General features: G+C 49.3%; 1 protein-coding gene across 1 annotated transcript in view; it reads left to right on the top strand.

Annotated features, from left to right (window-relative positions):
- The window catches only part of CABP7 (calcium binding protein 7), a 32,272-nt gene that overhangs the window by 7,947 nt on the left and 6,420 nt on the right, over positions 1–17,905 (top strand). Inside the window, exon 3 of the mRNA XM_043978474.1 lies at positions 15,940–16,083. Coding sequence (XP_043834409.1) covers positions 15,940–16,083 — 144 coding nt within the window. The remainder of the gene's footprint in view (positions 1–15,939; positions 16,084–17,905) is intronic.

Here is a 17,905-nt window from a genome sequence, read left to right as displayed (position 1 = left end):
CCGAGGGATGGGCAGCTTTGATGGATGGCAGACAATTAAGAGAATGGGATTTGAGCAAATGGGCTAACTGCTGGGGGGCGGGAGGGCGGAGGAGGGGGAGACGCTCTATTGATGGTGAGAAATATTGGCCAAGCCTGCGAGTTAGCTCTAATCCCGTTGGCGGAGGGCAGGAGGGCGGCCGAGGCGCTGGCAGTGAGGCAGCATGGTGGGGGGCGGGGGCCTCCTCCCAGCCCGCCGTCAGTCAGTCTCCCCCATTCTTCCTTCTTTGCCTGCCTGCCTTCCCCTCTCAAGCTAGCAGCCAGCCAGGGCTCGCTCTTACTGCCCCCCAGCTGTGTGCCCAGCCCAGCGAGGAGGCAGAGAGATGCAGACTGAGGAGGACATCCTGCCAAGCCCTGCCAAGGCTCGGCGGCTCTCAGGCTGGGACTTGAGCAGGTCTGGGTTCTAGGTTAGCTCAGGAACTATCTCCTGGGTCAGCCTGGGCGACTCCCTGCTCCTCTCCAGGTGTCACTTTCCTCTGCTGTGAAAACAAAAGGGTTGGCAGCTCCAGCCTGCAAGGGCAGAGGCGCCCCCCTGCCCTTTGGTCTCTAGCTAGTGAGCCAGCCTGGCCAGCCTGGTGCTCAGGGCCAGGCCCTTCTCTGGATGCCAAGACAGTGAGCAGCCTTCCATCCCCAGGGACTTCAGAAGAAGTTGGGCTTTCGTGGAAACCTTGGGCCGGAAAAGGGGTAGGAGTCACCAGCCCTCCCCTTAGAGCTTCAGCCAAGGGCCCAGGACTTGTTTGACAGGGAGGAGAAAGGGTCACAAACTGACTCTAGTACTCAGCCGGGACTTGAACTCAGGGCTCCTGATTTGGGATGTGTGTGTATACACACACTTGAATTGAGAAAGAGAAGCAGAGAGAGATGAGATAGAGTCACAGAGACAAATAGCAGAGAGAGTTATGCAGAGACAGAGGCAGAGAGAGATAGAGAGAAAGAGACACCACAGAGAGAGACAAATGGGAGAATCAGAGAGGCGAATGAGACAGAGAGACAGAGTGAGAAGAGACAGAGACAGAGAGAGATCAGGCTCTAGTGCCTAGGCCTGGCCTACCTGCACAACTACTTGGAATTCCCTAGTGGTTTGGGCCTGCCAGGAGTGGGCCAGGTTTGAGTGACTCAGAGGGGATGAGGCTGACGTGGCCACATCTCCAAATGACCCTTCCCATCCCCCGTCCCCCCAAAGCCACATCCACACTCCAACACACATGCTCCCAGGGGGTCTCCCGTGGGCAGGGAGATAGCTCTTATCTTGGTCCGTCCAGGGAGCAGTCTCACTTACTGGGGCACCTCTGGGGACAGAGATAGAGAAACCCTGGCACAGCTGACAGGAATACAAAATTCCACCTTCTCCTTGAGGGAAACCCCCGGTGAGTGGCAGAGACCCAGGAAGACCGGGGGAGGAAGTCTGCCTTGGGAGGACATGGCTGGGGATGGCTGGGGGACTCCCCCGCCATCTCTGCCACTGCTGTCTTTGTCTGCTGTGGTTCTGAGGCCTGAGCTTGGGCCCCCACATACAAGAACACTGCAAGCCCAGGCTCCCAACCACTGAGACAAAGCCAGCCCCACTGTGCATGTGAGGACAGCAAGGCACAGAGTGGTTGATTCATTTGCCCAGGGTCACACAGCAGAGTAGGACAGAAACGAAATCAGAAACCAGTGTCTTCTCTGAGCTATTAAATTCAATCCAACCCAATCAGCATTTATTAAGTACTTGCCGTGTGCCAGGCACTATAGATATGAATTCAAGAAATCAGTGAGCATCTATTAAGCACCTTCTATGTCCTAGGTATTGTGCTAAGTGCTGAGGATACAAAGAAAGACCAAAGATAACTTCTGCCCTCAAGGAGCTCTCAGTCTAAATGGGGGGTGCAGGGGAATAACAGAATTAAAGAGCAGGGCCTTGAGGCTGGCCTCCTTCCTATTGGAGATGACACCTGAAATAGGCTTTGAAGGAAGCAAAGGATTCTCTGAGTGAAGACTGTAAAGAGGGAAAATATTCCATGCATAGGGCACAGCCTGGGCAAAGACCTGGAGAGTGGATTAGTAGGAGGAAATAGATCGAGTTGACTGGAATGTGGAGTTTGTGGAGGGGGAGGGCTTTAAAGGCCAGATGGGGAGGTGTGCGCATTTAGTGCGGTTCATCCTATTGCAATAGGGAGCCATTGAAACTTCTTGAGCAAGGGAGTGACAGAGACCTGTGCTTTAGGAGGTATGCTCTTGGGGGAATGAGATATGCCTCCCTAAGAGCTCTCAGTCTCGTTGTGGGGGGAGGGGAGCTGGGGGAAGAGTCAGACTTGGAGCTCCCAGAGAAGCATCCAGAGGCCAGGGAAGTGGCCTCCAAAAGAAAGAAATCAGGTGTCCTGGCAAATCACTTCCCTTCTTTGGCCTCAGGGCTGGGGTGGGGCAGTGAGGAAGTACTTTGTAAGTACTTTGTGTAAGGTCAAAGGACTTGGATTCAAATCTAACCTCTGCCCGAGTGACCCTGGGCAAATAATTTCCCCTCCTTGGGTTTTAGTGTCCTCCTCTCTTTCCAGCCCCTCTCCATATTTTACAGAAGAGGAAACTGAGGCCCACGGAGACAAAGTTAAGTCAATGAGCACTTGTCCAAGGTACCATAGCTAATGTGTCAGGTGCTCCTGACTCCAAAGTCTAGCGCTTAAGCCTAGTTCCCGAGCCAGTCTGCTCAAGCTCTGCAGAATAAGTGTCTTGGACACTCTGCCCTCCAAGGTCCCTCCCAGCTTTAATCTATGAGCCCAGGACAGTGATCTGTGAAATGAGGGGGTCTGCCAGCACTAAATAATCCCGTCCTCCCTTCCCACACGTGGCCGGCTGACAGCTGATCCATCTCAGCACCAAGGGAGAGAGAGAGAGGAGATAACAAGGCTCCATCCATCATAGCCTTGCTGGATTATCAGTCCGGGGACTGTCCCCGCTTCCTGGAAGCCAGGGGAGAAAGGATGCAGACTCAGGGCCCAGGAGGACACCAGGAGCCTGCACTGAAGGCCGACGGGAGGCCCGAGTTGGACTGTGTGACCTTGGACATGTCAATCACCCTCTAGGTCTGCCCTCAGAACCTAGGAGGAGGGGGTCCCCTCCCATACTTGAGGCAGCCCAGCTTAGCTGGGACTGTGCAGAAGGTTTCCCAGGGAGGTAGAGATGGGACCAGAAGGCCTCTGAAGCCCTTCCAAATATGATCCCAGTATCCTTGAGCCCCGGCCCCTTTATCCTTCCCTAAGCCCCGTTTAGCATCAGGCTGGCCCTTCCCAAAGGCCCCAGGCTCCTCTTCCCTCTCAGGGCCTCTCGATGAGACACAAGTCAGGAGGCACCAGCAGCTGAGAATGACTCAGGAGCATGGGATTTGGATTTTATGTCTAGAAGGAAGCCTGGACACCGTCTCACCCACCTTGTCGTTTTATTTGACACAAACTGGGGCAGCTAGGTGGCGCCACCGTGCACAGAGCACCGGCCGGCTTCCCAAGTCCAGATCCAGCCTCAGACACTTCCTAGCTGTGTGACGCTGAGCGAGGCACTTCACCCTGTTTGCCTCAGTTTCCTCCTCTGTAAAATGAGCTGGAGAAGGGAATGGCAAACCACTCCAGTAGCTTTGCCAAGAAAACCCCAAATGGGGTCATGGAGAGTCGGACACGACTGAACAACAACAAATCGAGTTTGCCGAGGAGATGAAGTAACACCCAAGTCATACAGGTAGCAAGTGGAGGCCTGGGATTCCTGCCCAAGTCCTCTGATCCTAGACCCAGGCTTCCTTCTACCACACCATAGAGGGAAACCCTGGCCATTTGTTTGTCTCCCTGCCTGCCTGTCTGTCTGTCTCCTCTGACTAGGCCAAGGCAGATGCCACAGAATCATAGGTCACATGATAAAACATGTAGAGCTAAAAAGGACCTCAAAAAGCATTGAATCCAACCCCTGCCCCCATTTTACAGAGGAGGAAATCGAGGCTTATTGAGGCAAAGTCAAATCAACAAGTCAGCAAAGACTTGTCCAAGGTCACACAGTGTCAGAGGCAGGATTGGAACCCAGGTTTTCCTGACTCCAAGTTGAGCACTCAAGCCCTAGTTCCTGAGCCTGGCTACCCAAGTTAGTAAGCAGCCACTGAAACACACACACCTATATGTGTGTGTGTGTGTGTGTGTGTGTGTGTGTGTGTGTGTGTGTATATATATATATATATATATATATATATATATCCCCATCCTGAAAGAAAATGGATCTCCTTTATCAGGACTGGGCTGATGAGACTGTCAGTGACATGAAAGGGAACATTCATCTTCCAGGCAAATAGACTGTATACTATGGGATGAGAAAAGGGTAGAAATCAGCCCTAGGGGAAGGTCAGTATCCTAGGCAGAAGGCTGAGCCTGTGGTTAGGAATACTGTTTAGCTGTTAAGAGGAGAAGAAAGAACCCGACTCCACCCACTCTCCCTCACCTACTGCTATCTCAGATAGGGAAGAGGAAGGGAATGATGACGGAGTGGAAAGAGCTCTCCATTTCTGGTCAGAGGGTCTGAATTCAAATCCTACCACTGCCAGTACCTACCTGTGTGACCCCAGGTTTGAAACGTCATCTTGTTGGACCTCAGTTTCCTTCTCTGTAAAATGAGGGGATTTGACTAGGTAACTTCTGAGGTCTTATCCAGCTCTAAGTCTATGAACCCATGATCTTTTGTGGGTGGAGAAACTGAAGCCCAGTGACATGAAGTGACTTTCTCAGGGTCACACAGCAAAGCAGCAGCAAAATTGGAACTAAGACCCAGGATTCTGGAATTCTTTAGGTTGTACATTGTTGTTGTTGCTGTAAGATTTTATAAAGCACTTTATGTGTTATCTCATTTAACCCTCACAACAACTCTGTGAATTAGGTGCTATTATTATCCCCATTTTGCAGTTGAGGAAACTGAGGCAGACAGAGGGGAAGTGACTTGTCCAAGAGTTACCCAGGGAGTAAGTGTCTGAGGATGGATTTGAACTCAGATCTTCCTGACTCCAGGTCCAGCACTCTACACACTGCGCCACCTTGCTGCCACAAGAGTTGTGACATTGGTCAGGAAAAAAATAGCCTCCACTTAGGACCACTTCTTCCTCAAGTACCTCTTGTACCCATTTGACAGAGGAAGATAAGGAAGGTCGATAGGGCCACACAAATTGCCAATCAGGACTAGAATCATCCCACTCTCGTGATCCTCCTCCAGTTTGGGGCTGGTACTCCTTCCTTGGTACAGTGGAAAGAACAAGGATCTGAATTCGAATCCCTTCTCTGATGTTTGCTACCTGTGTGACCTTGGGCAAGTCTCTCAACTTCCCTGCATACCTCAGTTTCCGCGGTTGGACTCCATGGCTTCTGAGGTCTCTTCCAGCTCTAGGCCTCTGATCCCTCTATAATTCACCTGTGATGTTAGGAACCAAATTTGATTTAGCAAGCATTATTAAGCACCTACTATCCATCAGGTGCTGGGCTAGACACTGGGATACAAAGACAAAAGTGAGACAGCCCTTACCCTCAAGGACCTTACATTCCACTGCAGGGGGCTGGGTGTTGTATTTGAAAAGAGATCCATCTAGGGAGAAGGTAATGCTAACAGACATGAACGACCATCCAGTGGTCAAGTGTCTAGTATCTGAAGAGGAGAGTTATGGGGAGAGGGGTGAGCCCTTCCCAGGAGCCTTGCACCAGGTCATGGTGACAGTCCCATCAGCTCCCATTCCCATCAGCTCCCCATTCCCATCAGCTCCCCATTCCCATCAGCTCTCATTCCCATCAGCTCCCATTCCCATCAGCTCCCATTCCCATCAGCTCCCCATTCCCATCAGCTCCCATTCCCATCAGCTCCCCATTCCCATCAGCTCCCATTCCCATCAGCTCTCATTCCCATCAGCTCCCATTCCTATCTAGCTTTAAATTGAAGGCTCTGGGGACATGAGATTATTCTCATCCCAGGCATGAGGACCCTGAGGCTCAGGGAGGGGATCTAGGAGCCCCAGGGCTCCAGACTTCATGTCTCATGGTGGCTCCCCTAGAGTGTGGGGGTGGGGGAATCCTGTCTTACTCTGTCTGGCTTGGGGAGCCTGCAACAGCCTGAGGGGGACATCTCTGCCCTGGATGTTGAATGCCAGGGACTTGGGGCAGTGTAATGGAGTGGTTGTGAAGAACAGGGGTCCTGGTCACTCTGGCCCCAGCACCACAGGGGTTACAGGAAAGACCTTTCGGTATAAGCCTGGGAAGAGGAACATCTTCCCAGAAAGCTCGTGAACAATTCTTAGTGTCAACATTTATAGTGATGGTAATCCCGGGGAATAATGGCCCAGACTGGCCAGTGGAACCCTCCCTTGCCAGCTCTGGGTCTGTTCTTCTGGGCTGGGGGAGGGGGAGTCTGGAAGTCTGACAGCAGCCCCCTGTCCCTCTCCCCTTGTGCCCTACCACCTCTCAATGTCCTTGGAAATGAGAGCTGGATAAGAGGCAGCCCAGCATCCTCTGAGCAAGCACAGGATGGGGAGCTGAGGGGCAAAGAAACCCCAATACCCCTCCCCCCATCCATGCCAGGCTCAGCCCCAGTGTTCTCAGAGCTCACTGTGTGACCTTGGACAAATCTTCCCCTTGGTGGGCTTCTGTTGCCTCCTTTGTAAAGGACAATTGGGCTCAATGGTTGCCCCTGGGGAAGAGGGAAAAGCTCAGAGCAGGGAACATAGGTTCCTGTCCCTATTCTGCAGCTTACCACCTAGGGGACTTTGAGCAAGCCCCTTCCTCTCTGTGGGCCTCAGTTTCCTCTCCTGTAGAAAGAGGGGCTCAGCCATTCTCTGGCTCTCTAAGGGAGGAGAGGGGAGGGCCTGTTGTTGTTTCTCATGCCAGACCTGAAGCCATTCCCTCAGAAGGATTCTCAGGCCTTGAAAGCCCCAGAATTGTTCCTGAAAGATGATCTATGGGCAGCTGTTGGACCAGGAGACCATCTCTCCAGGGCCAGCTGCCCCCCTTCCCCTATAGAGTGCCACTTAAAGAGAAGACATCCTGGGACAACTAGGTGGCGCAGTGGATAGAGCACTGGCCCTGGAGTCAGGAGTACCTGAGTTCAAATCCGGCCTCAGACACTTAACACTTACTAGCTGTGTGACCCTGGGCAAGTCACTTAACCCCAATTGCCTCACTAAAAAAAAAAAAACCAGAGAGAGAGAGAGAGAAGACATCCTGTTGGATGATGGAGTAGGAGAGAGAAAAGGACTCTGGTGACAGGAGAAGGGGGCTGGCTGGGGGACAAGGCTATAGGAACACTGTCTATGCCTCCTTTGGGGGACAGCTATGCCTCCTGCCCAGGATCAGGGAGGCAGCATCTCAGGCCAGGCAGAATCCTAGCTGGGGAGTTCTCTGCCAGTGATGTGCTCCGTGAGTCTGGGCCTGGTCATTTCCCTACTTTGGGCCTCAGTGATCTCAACAGCAAAATGGGGGTACTAATGGGGGCCAAAGAATGACCCATCCCTCCCCTCCTGGGGCTGTGGTGAGTATCCCATGGGCTTGGCCACTGTAGGAATGTGAGGAGGCGGGGTTTGTTCTGTGTGAAGGCTCATGGGACAGCAAATAGAGACCCTGAGGCCCATGCTCCAGGGTATCTGGGGCTGGATGCAGGTGAGGAGGGTGCTGGTGGGGAGATTGGGGGGGGTGTCACACAATCTCACCCATGCATGGATAAGAATCCTCGTCTTAATTAAGACTGAGGTACTAGCCATTCAGTCCTAGGCAAGGGAGCAAGAAGGGACCCCAGTGGTCACCTCATCTAACTGCCTCACTTTACAGTCAAGGAAACTGAGGCGAAGAGAGGGGAGATGATTTGTCCAAGGTCCCATAGCAAATTAGTGCCAGAGCCAGGCTGGACCTCGATCCATGAATGCTCAGCTAGACTGTAAGCTAAAAAAAGGCAATTCACAAGCACTCACCAAGAACCTACTATGTGTCAGGCACTGAGCTAGGTATGGAAGATGTGGTCCCTGCCCTCAGAGAACTTACATTCTATTGGGACCCACAACATTCAGTTCAGTTCAGCAGGCATTCATTAAGCAGTTCTAGTGTGTCAGGCCCTGTGTTTGGCCTTGGGAATACAGACACAAAGGTGAGAGAGCCCTGCTCTCCACATACTTCTCTTCCAGAGGATTAGATACTTAGAACTGGAAGGGAACTTAGTCCAGTGCTTTGTATTTCAGAGGAGGTAACTAAGGCAGCAGGAACAGTCAATTTGTGGCAGGACCAGAACTCAGGTCTCTGGAATCCAGGGAACATGGGATGTGACAATGGGCAAATGCATTCTCATCCATGGGTCTCTGTTGTTCCATCTGTCCAAAGGGTATGATACAATGAAAAAAGGGCTGAAGGCAGGGGCTGGCCTGATCAAAGTTACAGCCTCACAGGATTTTAGAGTTAAGGGACTCAGTGGCCATCCAGTACCATCTCCACCCAAGATGGAATCCCCATTACCACAGACCAGCAAGTAGGCATCCCACCCCCACCCTGTGAGACAGGATCCCATCAACACTAGAGATGGCCTGTGCCACTTTGAGACACCATCAGATGGCCCTTCAGATACTTCAAGTCAGTTAGCGAGTCCCTCCTGAGCTGAGTTTTCTCTTCTCCAGGCTAAACACCCTCAGATTTTTTTCACTTGATCATCTGGCATAAGATCAAGGCCATTTACCCTTGTGGTCATCTTCTAGCTGCTCACCCACTGCTCTATGTCCTCCCTAATTGGGGTGCCTGGAACTGAATATAATACTATACATGTGGTTTGACCAGAACCAAGTACCCCTGGACTTTGACATATCCTGAGCTTGAAGTCCACTAAGACCCCCCAGGTCTCCTTCAACCTACTGTCTAACCACACCTTCCTCTTAGTGTGCTTGTGAAATTGATTTTTTTATTCCAAGTGTAAGGTTTTTGTTTTTGTTTTTCATTTATCCCTGTTCGTTTCATCTCACTCAATTCAGTCCAATATTCTAGCCTGTCCAGATCTTTTCAGATCCTGACCAAACATTAACGATCCCTTCTACTGTTATATTTTCTGAAATGAGTGCCATTTATGCCTTTATCCAAATCATTTATCAAAATGTTAGCACAGAACTAAGAGCAGATCCCTGGGGCCCTCCACTGGAAACCTCCTGCCCAACTGACAGAACATTCTTTGAGTTCAGTCACTCTGACAGTTCTGGATCCAGATAATTACATTGTTATCTAGTTCCCATCTCTCCATCTTCTCCATAAACACAGTATGAGCTACTTGATCTAATATTTTTCAAGGATCTAAGGAAATCATGAATGTTGTTGTCCCCTGATGGACCAGCCTAGTAACCCTGTCAAAGTAGGAAATAAGGTTAGTCCGGCATGATCCACTCTGGGTGGTGCCAGGCTCACCTTTGAGATCTCTTCTAGCTCAAAGACCTAGGATTTCTATGAACTCTTCTGCCCTTTGTAGGCTTGTCTCTTCACCATCTATCCAGCCCAGCCTGATTGTCTTGATTATTGAAGAGATCCTAGTCTAAACAGGTGTGTCTTCACTGTCCTTTCTCAACCTCTACCTTAACAAACATGTGGGCCATGCTCATTCACACCACAGAACCTGGGTTCTTTCCCCTTCCTCCAATGCAGTCCCCCTCTTTCTTCTCTCCTTGACCCTCTAATCCTTTCTCCCTCCTACATGAAGCCTTCCCTCATCAACCTGCTCTAGAGGTCTCTCTGAGTCCCAAAATTTTAGCACTCATACTGTGTTTTGTCTATCTGTCTGTCTCTCTCTGTGTGTCTCTTTATCTCTGTCTCTCTGTGTTTGTCTCTGTCTCTTTGTCTCTGTCTCTATCTTTGTGCCTGTCTTTGTCTCTCTGTCTCTATCTGTGTCTCTGTCTCTCTCTGTCTCTTCTGCTATATACAAAGTGATTTGTCCATGTGAGCACTGGCTCCCCAGCTAGACTGACTGGATCGGCTATGTCATCTAATGCCTCTTTAATAATCATCTCTTTCACCCCACACAGCAGGGCCAGGTACACAGGAGACACAAGAAGAAAGTATATCAACCTCAGAGTCATAAGACCTGCCTTCAAATCCTACCTCAGATTCTTCCTTGCCATGTGTCTTTATGAAAGTCATTTCCCATCAAAAAGGCTCAGTTTCCTTATCAGTGAAATGGGGAGAATAATTCTTCCCCTCTCTCCTTCCCAGATTTCTTGTAAGGGGGAAATGCCTCATATAGTAGCACAGTGCTTGGTTCATAGTAAGTGTTTAACAAATACATTAATGGTTTTTTTAAAAATAAGTTTTTGTTGCTATTTTCTGTTTCTTACATCACCATAGTATCCCCTGTATCCCTTCTTCTCTCCCTCCCAGAGAGCCCTCTTAAATGACAAATAGTATTTTGTGGAGAGGAAAAAGTCAGCACGACTAATTGTTACATTAGGAAAGTCCAAAACCCGTGTCTTGTGTTACACTTGTGGACCCCCCACCTCCACAAAAGGGTAGGTTGGTAGGGGCTTCTCATCAAGTCCTGTCTGATTGTTATAATTTTGTTACATTCACTTCTAATTTTTTGGTGCATCTTTGTTCTTCCCATTTACATTGTTGCACTGTGTGTGTCCTTTCCTTGGCTCCCCGACTTCCCTCTGTATCAGTCCGTGTAGCTCATTCCAGGCATCTTCATCACACGTCTCGTTTCTTACAACTCAGTGATATTCCCTTATATTTATGTACCACAATTTGTTTAGCCATTCCCCAGTACATGAGCAATTACTTTGTTTCCAACTCTTAGCTTTCACAAAAAGTACAGCTATAAATATTTTGGAACATATGGGGACTGTTTTCCTTTATCTATGGCTTCCTTGGAGTATAAGCTCAGTATGGACATTTTTGTCCCTTTATTTGAATAATTCAAAATTGCTTTTCAAAATGGTTGTACCATTTCCTAGTTCCACCAACAATGTATTAGTGTGCTTATCCTTCCACAATACCTCCGACATTGAATGTTGCCATCTTTTGTTATATTTGCCAATTTGCCAGGTATGAGGTAAAGCTTCCAGGTTGTTTTGATTTGCATTTCTCTTATTATTAGTGATGTGGAGCAATTTTTTTCATGTGGTTGTGAATATTCTGCCATTCTTTCAAAAAATATTTATTCATATCCCGACTGTCTGTTGGTTTTATGGCTATTAGTTTATATAATATGTATCTATAAAATGTACATATGAATACACGTACACATATATTGTTTATGAATCATGGATGCCAAGCCTTTATCAAAGAAATATGACACAAAGATTTTTTTCCAATTCAACCGCTTCCTCTCTAATGCTCAATGCATTAAAGTTGTCTATGCAGAAACTTTTCGGGTTCAAGTTCCCTCTTCTGCTGTGGACACAGTCTAATGCTCCTTCACTTTCTTTACTTTAAGTCTTTGTTAGGGGCAGCTAGGTGGTGCAGTAGATAGAGCACTGGCCCTGGATTCAGGAGTACCTGCGTTCAAATCCGGCCTCAGATAATTGACACTTACTAGGTGTGTGACCCTGGGCAAGTCACTTAACCCCAATTACCTCACCAAAAAAAAAAAGTCTTTGTTTAAGGACGTACTGTTCCCCCTGCTCTCTTCCCCTCACCCCATCCCCTCTTTTCATTTAATATCCCCCATCCTCTCCTCCCTTTCAGATAGTCCTATTCCTTAGTTTTCAGTTTCATTCCTCTGCACCTCCTTCCAAAAAAGGACTTCCCCGAGTCTCTACATTATCCCATTCTCTAATTCAAAACTCCTATAATTATCTGTCTTTCTCTTGTCTCTGTCTTCTTCACGCTATCAAGGCTTCTAAGGTATCTATTCTAGTCTCTCCCCCAGGCACTCTCTGCCACTGCCTAAATCAATGCTTTTTCAATGTAAACATTAAAATACTATAGAAATTGGAGCAATGCCTAGTCTTACCTGATAACTTAATGAAAAATCACCTGGTGTTTCTGTAGCTGGGCAGGGATGCTCCTGAAAGTCTGCTCTGCTCGAGATTCCTAGGCATCTCTGCCTGGTCCCTTTCCCTTCAGAGTTTTTCCTCCAAACCCACCCTCCCAATGCTCTGCTTCCTCACCCTGGGATGCCCCATTTAAAGGGAATGTGGGGGGTAGAGGTCCTTCACTAATGGGGAACATAAGTCTCCTGAGCCTGCTCAGTGTTTCTAGAGCTTTCTGCTCTAGAAATTAACAATTAGGTGTTCACTAAGTGCTTAAAACCCAAGGGCAAAGGAGGAAGGGAGGAAGAGACTGGAGAAAATCCAGAGGCAGTATGGGACAGTGAACAGAAGGGGGCAAGAGGCCTGGGTTCCAGACCTCCCTCTGACACAGCCTCAGAGCCGACATTACAAATTCTAGCCCACGATCTCAATTGTAGCAGTGCAAGAAGCTTAGAGGTCCTGACTTCTGGTACCCACCACTTACTCATACATCTGACCTTGGGCAACTTATCTCTCCTCTCTGTGCCTCAGTTTCCTCCTCTGTAAAATGAGAGGGGTGGACTAAATGATCTCTAAGGTTTAAGGTCAGCTAGGTGGTGCCACAGTGCACAGAACCCTGGGCCTGGAGTCAGGAAGACTCATCTTTGTGAGTTTAGATCTGGCCTCAGACACTTACTAGCTGTGTGACCCTGGGCAAGTCACTTCACTGTCTTCCTCAGTTTCCTCATCTGTAAAATGAGGAGAATAGATTAAATGATCTCTAAGTTCCCTTTTATCCCTCCGTCTAGAAAGGAACTTAACAAAAGGGGTGGAGACAAAATCAGCTTGGAAACAATGACATTTTTGTTCTGTTTAGATTTAATCTGAAGAATATTCTGGTGTTCCAGTTCTGTGGTTCTTGATCTCTCTCTTTCTGCCTATCTCTTTCTCTCTTTCTCTTCCCCCCCCTTCCCCTCCCTCTGGGAAAAATAATGTATTCAGACACGATAATAGAGATGCAGTATGACCGAGTGGAGATAAAGCTGGGGTCTCAGAGTAAGAAAGACCTGGGTTCAAGTCCTGCCTGTGACACACACTGGTTGAATGACTTTGGGCAAGTCACATGCCCTCAGTGCCTTCAGAAAGCTCTCCAAAACAATCTTGTGTTGCAAAAGATGGGTTATCTTCATTGACAGGAGTTTCCTCAGCTGGAAGCAAATGTGGAGGCAAATGTCCTATTGCAATGAAATCCCAGGTCCAGTTTTGAAAATTGACTGTATTGGTTAATGCCATTGGACGAAGTATCCAAAGAATGGCCAGTAAGAGGACATGACCAGAGAAGGGAGAACTTAAGGGGTTCACCATGAGAGCTGATGGACCGTGGAAGGTGCTGTCTCAGGATGGGGTAGGCTCCCATCATGGGAGGTCTTCCCCTGTAAAGAGGGGGCTTGTTCAGGTTTGCCTTACTCCAGATGTCACTGGGGCCTCTTCCAATTATGGAATCTATGATCCAGAGTCTTTGGAGTTGGAGAGATCAGAATTGCTGAGCCTTAAAGGAAAAGGGATATTTAGAGAGGGGGAGAGGAGAGAGAAGGGGGAGAGTCCCCAGGGAGGGGAAGGAGAGGAGCAAAGGGGCAGAGTGGGGAAGACTCAGTGTATGTATGGGGAAACTGAGGCAATCAGCATGTCTGGAGCAGAGGGTAGGGACCAGCAGGAGGTGAGCCTGGAAGCACATCAAGTCATTGCATTTGAACACATTTCAGAAGTTCCTCTCGGAACCTGCTCTTCAGGTGTTTGGACTCTTTGCTCAATTTGTTCCTTCAATGCCTCATGGCCATGTGGTGGTGGCCCTGGCTCTTGAAGGCTCTGCCTCTGGATTCCAGGTCCTAAGAGACGCCATCAAGCTAGAGAGACCTTGAGTCTGTCTGGTAACCTCCTGGGTGCCTCTTGTTTCTTTCTTGTGGGAAAGATAGAGAGATGAAGATTAGGCACATATAACAACCACCACAATAAGCATTTAGATTACACTTTAAGGTTTGCAAAGTCCTTTGCAAACATAACAGTTGGGGAAACCAAGGCAGACAGAAATGAAGTGACTTGCCCTGGATTGAATAGCTAGAGGTTGGATTTGAACTCAAGTCTTCCTGACTCTAGCCCCAGAACTTTAACCTGATTAGATGGGCAGCATAGTTGTTAATGGTTTGGGGTTAATGTGACAGAAGGTCTACAGTAGAGTACCCCAGGGATCTGTACTTGACCTCTTGATGCTTGACATCTTAATCAATGGCATGGATTAAGGCAAAGATGGCAGGCCCATCAAATTTGCAGGTGACACTAAGTTAGGAGGGAAAGCTAAAAACCTGGATGACAGTCGGCAGCCAAATGGACCTTACCAGGTTAGATCTTTGGGCTGAGCTAGTAAGATGAAGTTCAATAGGAATAAATGTAAAGTTTTGCACTTGGTTTCAAAAATTCAATTCCACAATATAAGAAGGCAGAAGCCTGGACTGACAGCAGTTGTTCTGAAAAGGATATAGGGGGGCAGCTAGGTGGCGCAGTGGATAGAGCACCAACCCTGGAGTCAGGAGTACCTGAGTTCAAATCCGGCCTCAGAGACTTAACACTTACTAGCTGTGTGACCCTGGGCAAGTCACTTAACCCCAATTGCCTCACTAAAAAAAAAAAAGGATATGGGGGTCTTAGTGGATGGCAAGCTCCCTTGTCAGTAGAGTGGTGTGGCTGGCATAAACTCTAATGTGATCTTGGCCACATCTGGAGGGGCAGAGCCACCAGGGCTAGGGTGGCGATGGTCCTACTGGGTTCTGCCCTCATCTGGAGGCCTGAGTTTGGTTCTGGGAACCACGGACATGGAGAGTGTCCAGAGGAGGGCAACCAACATGGCAAAGGGCCTTAAGTTCATGATGTATGGCGATGGACTGAAGGAAGTGGCCACATTGAGCAGGCAGGACATGAGAGCTGCCCTCAGAGACATGAAAGGGTACCCCTGGAGGGGGATTAGTTTTGTCCTGGTGGCCCTGGAGGGCAGAACCAGCAACAATGAATAGAAAGGACTGTGGAGGCAAATGTAGTTCAGAGGTAGGAAAAATACTTCCTACCGAGGAGAGGTGGGGGTTTCCCCCTAGAGACTAGATAACCCCTTGGCAGGTGTGTCATAGATGGATTTCCTTCATGTATGCATTGGACAAGACAAGGCAGCTAGATAGATACAGTGCTGAACCTGGAGTCAGGAAGACTTGAGTTCAAATCCAGCCTCAGAAGCACACTTGTTGCTTCTTGTTGGGCAAGTCACTTTCTCAGCCTCAGCTTCTCCTCCCACAAATGGAAGTGAGCACCTACTTCACAGGGTTCTCATGAGGATCCAATAAGATGGTGTGTGTAAAGAGCTTTGAACACTTTAAAGTACTGTATGAATGCCTCTCATTATGACTGTGCCCACTGAAGCCCTTTCCAGCTTCCAGATCCTGGAGTTCTGTTGCCTGAAGACCAGAGACTTGTTGTGAAGCTCAGCAGATCTCAGACTAGAGGGGCTAAGTGGGGGTGAAACCATGGCCAGGACCTGTGTCCCAATCCTGGCTCTGACCCTTACCATGTATGTATGTGACCAAGTCACTGCCTTCTCTGGTCGTCAGTTTCCTCCTTCAGAAAATGGGAGGTCTGGACTCAACTCATAGTACTTTCTGCTTGTAAATCTCTGATCTCTGGTAGCCTGGGACCTTCAGAAACTGAGGAGGCTTGGGTTCATCTGTGTGTTTTTCAATACTTGGTTGGGTTTGTGATTCAGCAAAAGTCAGGGGTTCGAGCCGTCCCTTAGAGACAGAGACCCAACCACATCGGGGCGGGGGCCTAGGGGGCAGAGGGGAAGAGCAGGGCCCAGGCCTAGGAGGAACAAGGCAAGGGTCTCCGGGCCTCGATGAGACAGGCTCCTTCTCCCCACAGAAATCCGCGAGGCCTTCAAAGTATTCGACAGAGATGGTAATGGGTTCATCTCCAAGCAGGAACTGGGCACCGCCATGCGCTCCCTGGGTTACATGCCCAACGAGGTGGAACTGGAGGTCATCATTCAACGGCTGGACATGGACGGTAACGCCCCTCCCCGGAGCCTCATCGCCCAGCCTGCCCCCCCCCACTGCCCCCAAGGAGGTGGAGCCTTCCGGTCCTCCCAATGACATTCCCCTCTTTCTCTCTCTGCTTCTCAGTGGAAAAAGCACCAGCTGTGGGGCCAGGAGACAGAGCCTTGCTCTGAGCCCACTATCAGTATGACCCTGGGCCAGTCACTTCTGCTTTTCTCATTATTACCCACCAACTTTCCCTCCACCTCTTTCCCTTTCCATTTGTCCCTCTTAGTAGCCCTTCCCCCTCCAGTGTTCTCCCCTCCATCCTCACCTCATCACCGTCCTGGCCCCAGCCCTGGATGTCCTTGTCCCCTCCAGACCTCCTTCCAGGAAGACCTAGGAATACTGGGAAATATTCCCCCAACACCAGTCCCAGGCTGGTCCTCTGAGGAAAAGGGCTAGGCTGGGGAGGGGGCTGTGGCTCCACCTTATTTCTCTCCTCCTCCTCAGCCTGCCTTTGTCTTCAATGAACAAGGGTGGACCTTTGAGTTTCCCTCTGCCCCACCCCAGTGTCCCAAACAATGTGTGGCCTTGGATAAATCATTTCCCTCACTGGTAAAATGAAGCCCTTGCCCCAGATGACCCCTCCCCCTCAAGGTTCCTTCTTGTGTTCAATCCTCTGATCCTTTGCTCTTAGAAGAGATGGCTCTGGGCAGGGCATCAGGATGGCTGGGGCTGAACACCAGCTCAGACACTTAACCATCCCTGGGCTTTACTTTGCTCCTCTGTTAAAAACTTCTCCCTGCCCATCTCAGTGGGATGTTCTGAGGGTCACCAAGAACTCCTGGGTTCAAATCCCAGCTCTGCTTCTTACTAGCTGTGTGACCTTGGGCAAGTCTCTGGGCCTTAGTTTAGATTTATATGTGAAATGAAGGAGGTTGGAAGAACAAGCTTGCAGCATCCACCTCGGCTGAGCTGCTGTAACCACAGTCATAACAATGGCTCCTATTTCTGGAGGCCCAGAGGGTGTGTGTGTGTGTGTGAGAGAGAGAGAGAGAGAGAGACAAAGAGACAGAGACAGAGACAGAGAGACAGAGAGAATGACTATCCCTATTTCACAGATGAAAAACCCAGATCTCCTAACTTGAGTCTGTAGTTCCTTCCGTTGCATGGAAGACCAAAGTGGGGAAACTGAAGCTCAGAGAGGTCAAAGAGTGCCAGCAGCCAGGATACACCATGTTGTGGCTTACAAAGCTCGACATCTTCCCTGTCTCCTTGGCTCCTCTCAAGTGGCCCCATGAGGGAAGGTAGGCGAATGCAACTCTCCCTGTTTTGCAGATGAGGGGACTGAGGCACCAAGAGGTTCATTACAATAACTTGTATTTGTCTATTTGTTTATGACTCACAAAGTGTTTCATCTCACCTGATCCTCATAACTCTGTGTGAAGAAGTGAGGAATTTTTTGTTTTGTTTTGGTTTTTTTGGCAGGGCAGTGAGGGTTAAGTGACTTGCCCAGGGTCACACCGCTAGTAAGTGTCAAGTGTCTGAAGCTGGATTTGAACTCAGGTCCTCCTGACTCCAGGGCTGGTGCTTTATCCACTGCAGCACCACCTAGCTGCCCCCATGTGAGGATATTTTCATCTTCATTTTACAGATGAAGAAACCGAGGCTCAGTTCTGCTTGTACAAAATGTTTCTCACCAGGTGGCTCGGGCTGTTGTTGTGTCTCTGGGGTGGCAGGTGGTCAATGGCTGACCCCAGATGACCCGGCATACCCCGGCCCTCTGTTTGGACACAGAGCCCAGCCTTTGGCCTGTCTGCCAATTCCATCCACTGTTCTCTATTGCTCCC

This window comes from Dromiciops gliroides, chromosome 1 (assembly GCF_019393635.1).
Source record: "Dromiciops gliroides isolate mDroGli1 chromosome 1, mDroGli1.pri, whole genome shotgun sequence".
Lineage (NCBI taxonomy): Eukaryota > Metazoa > Chordata > Mammalia > Microbiotheria > Microbiotheriidae > Dromiciops > Dromiciops gliroides.
This window is presented reverse-complemented; position numbering and strand designations above follow the sequence as displayed.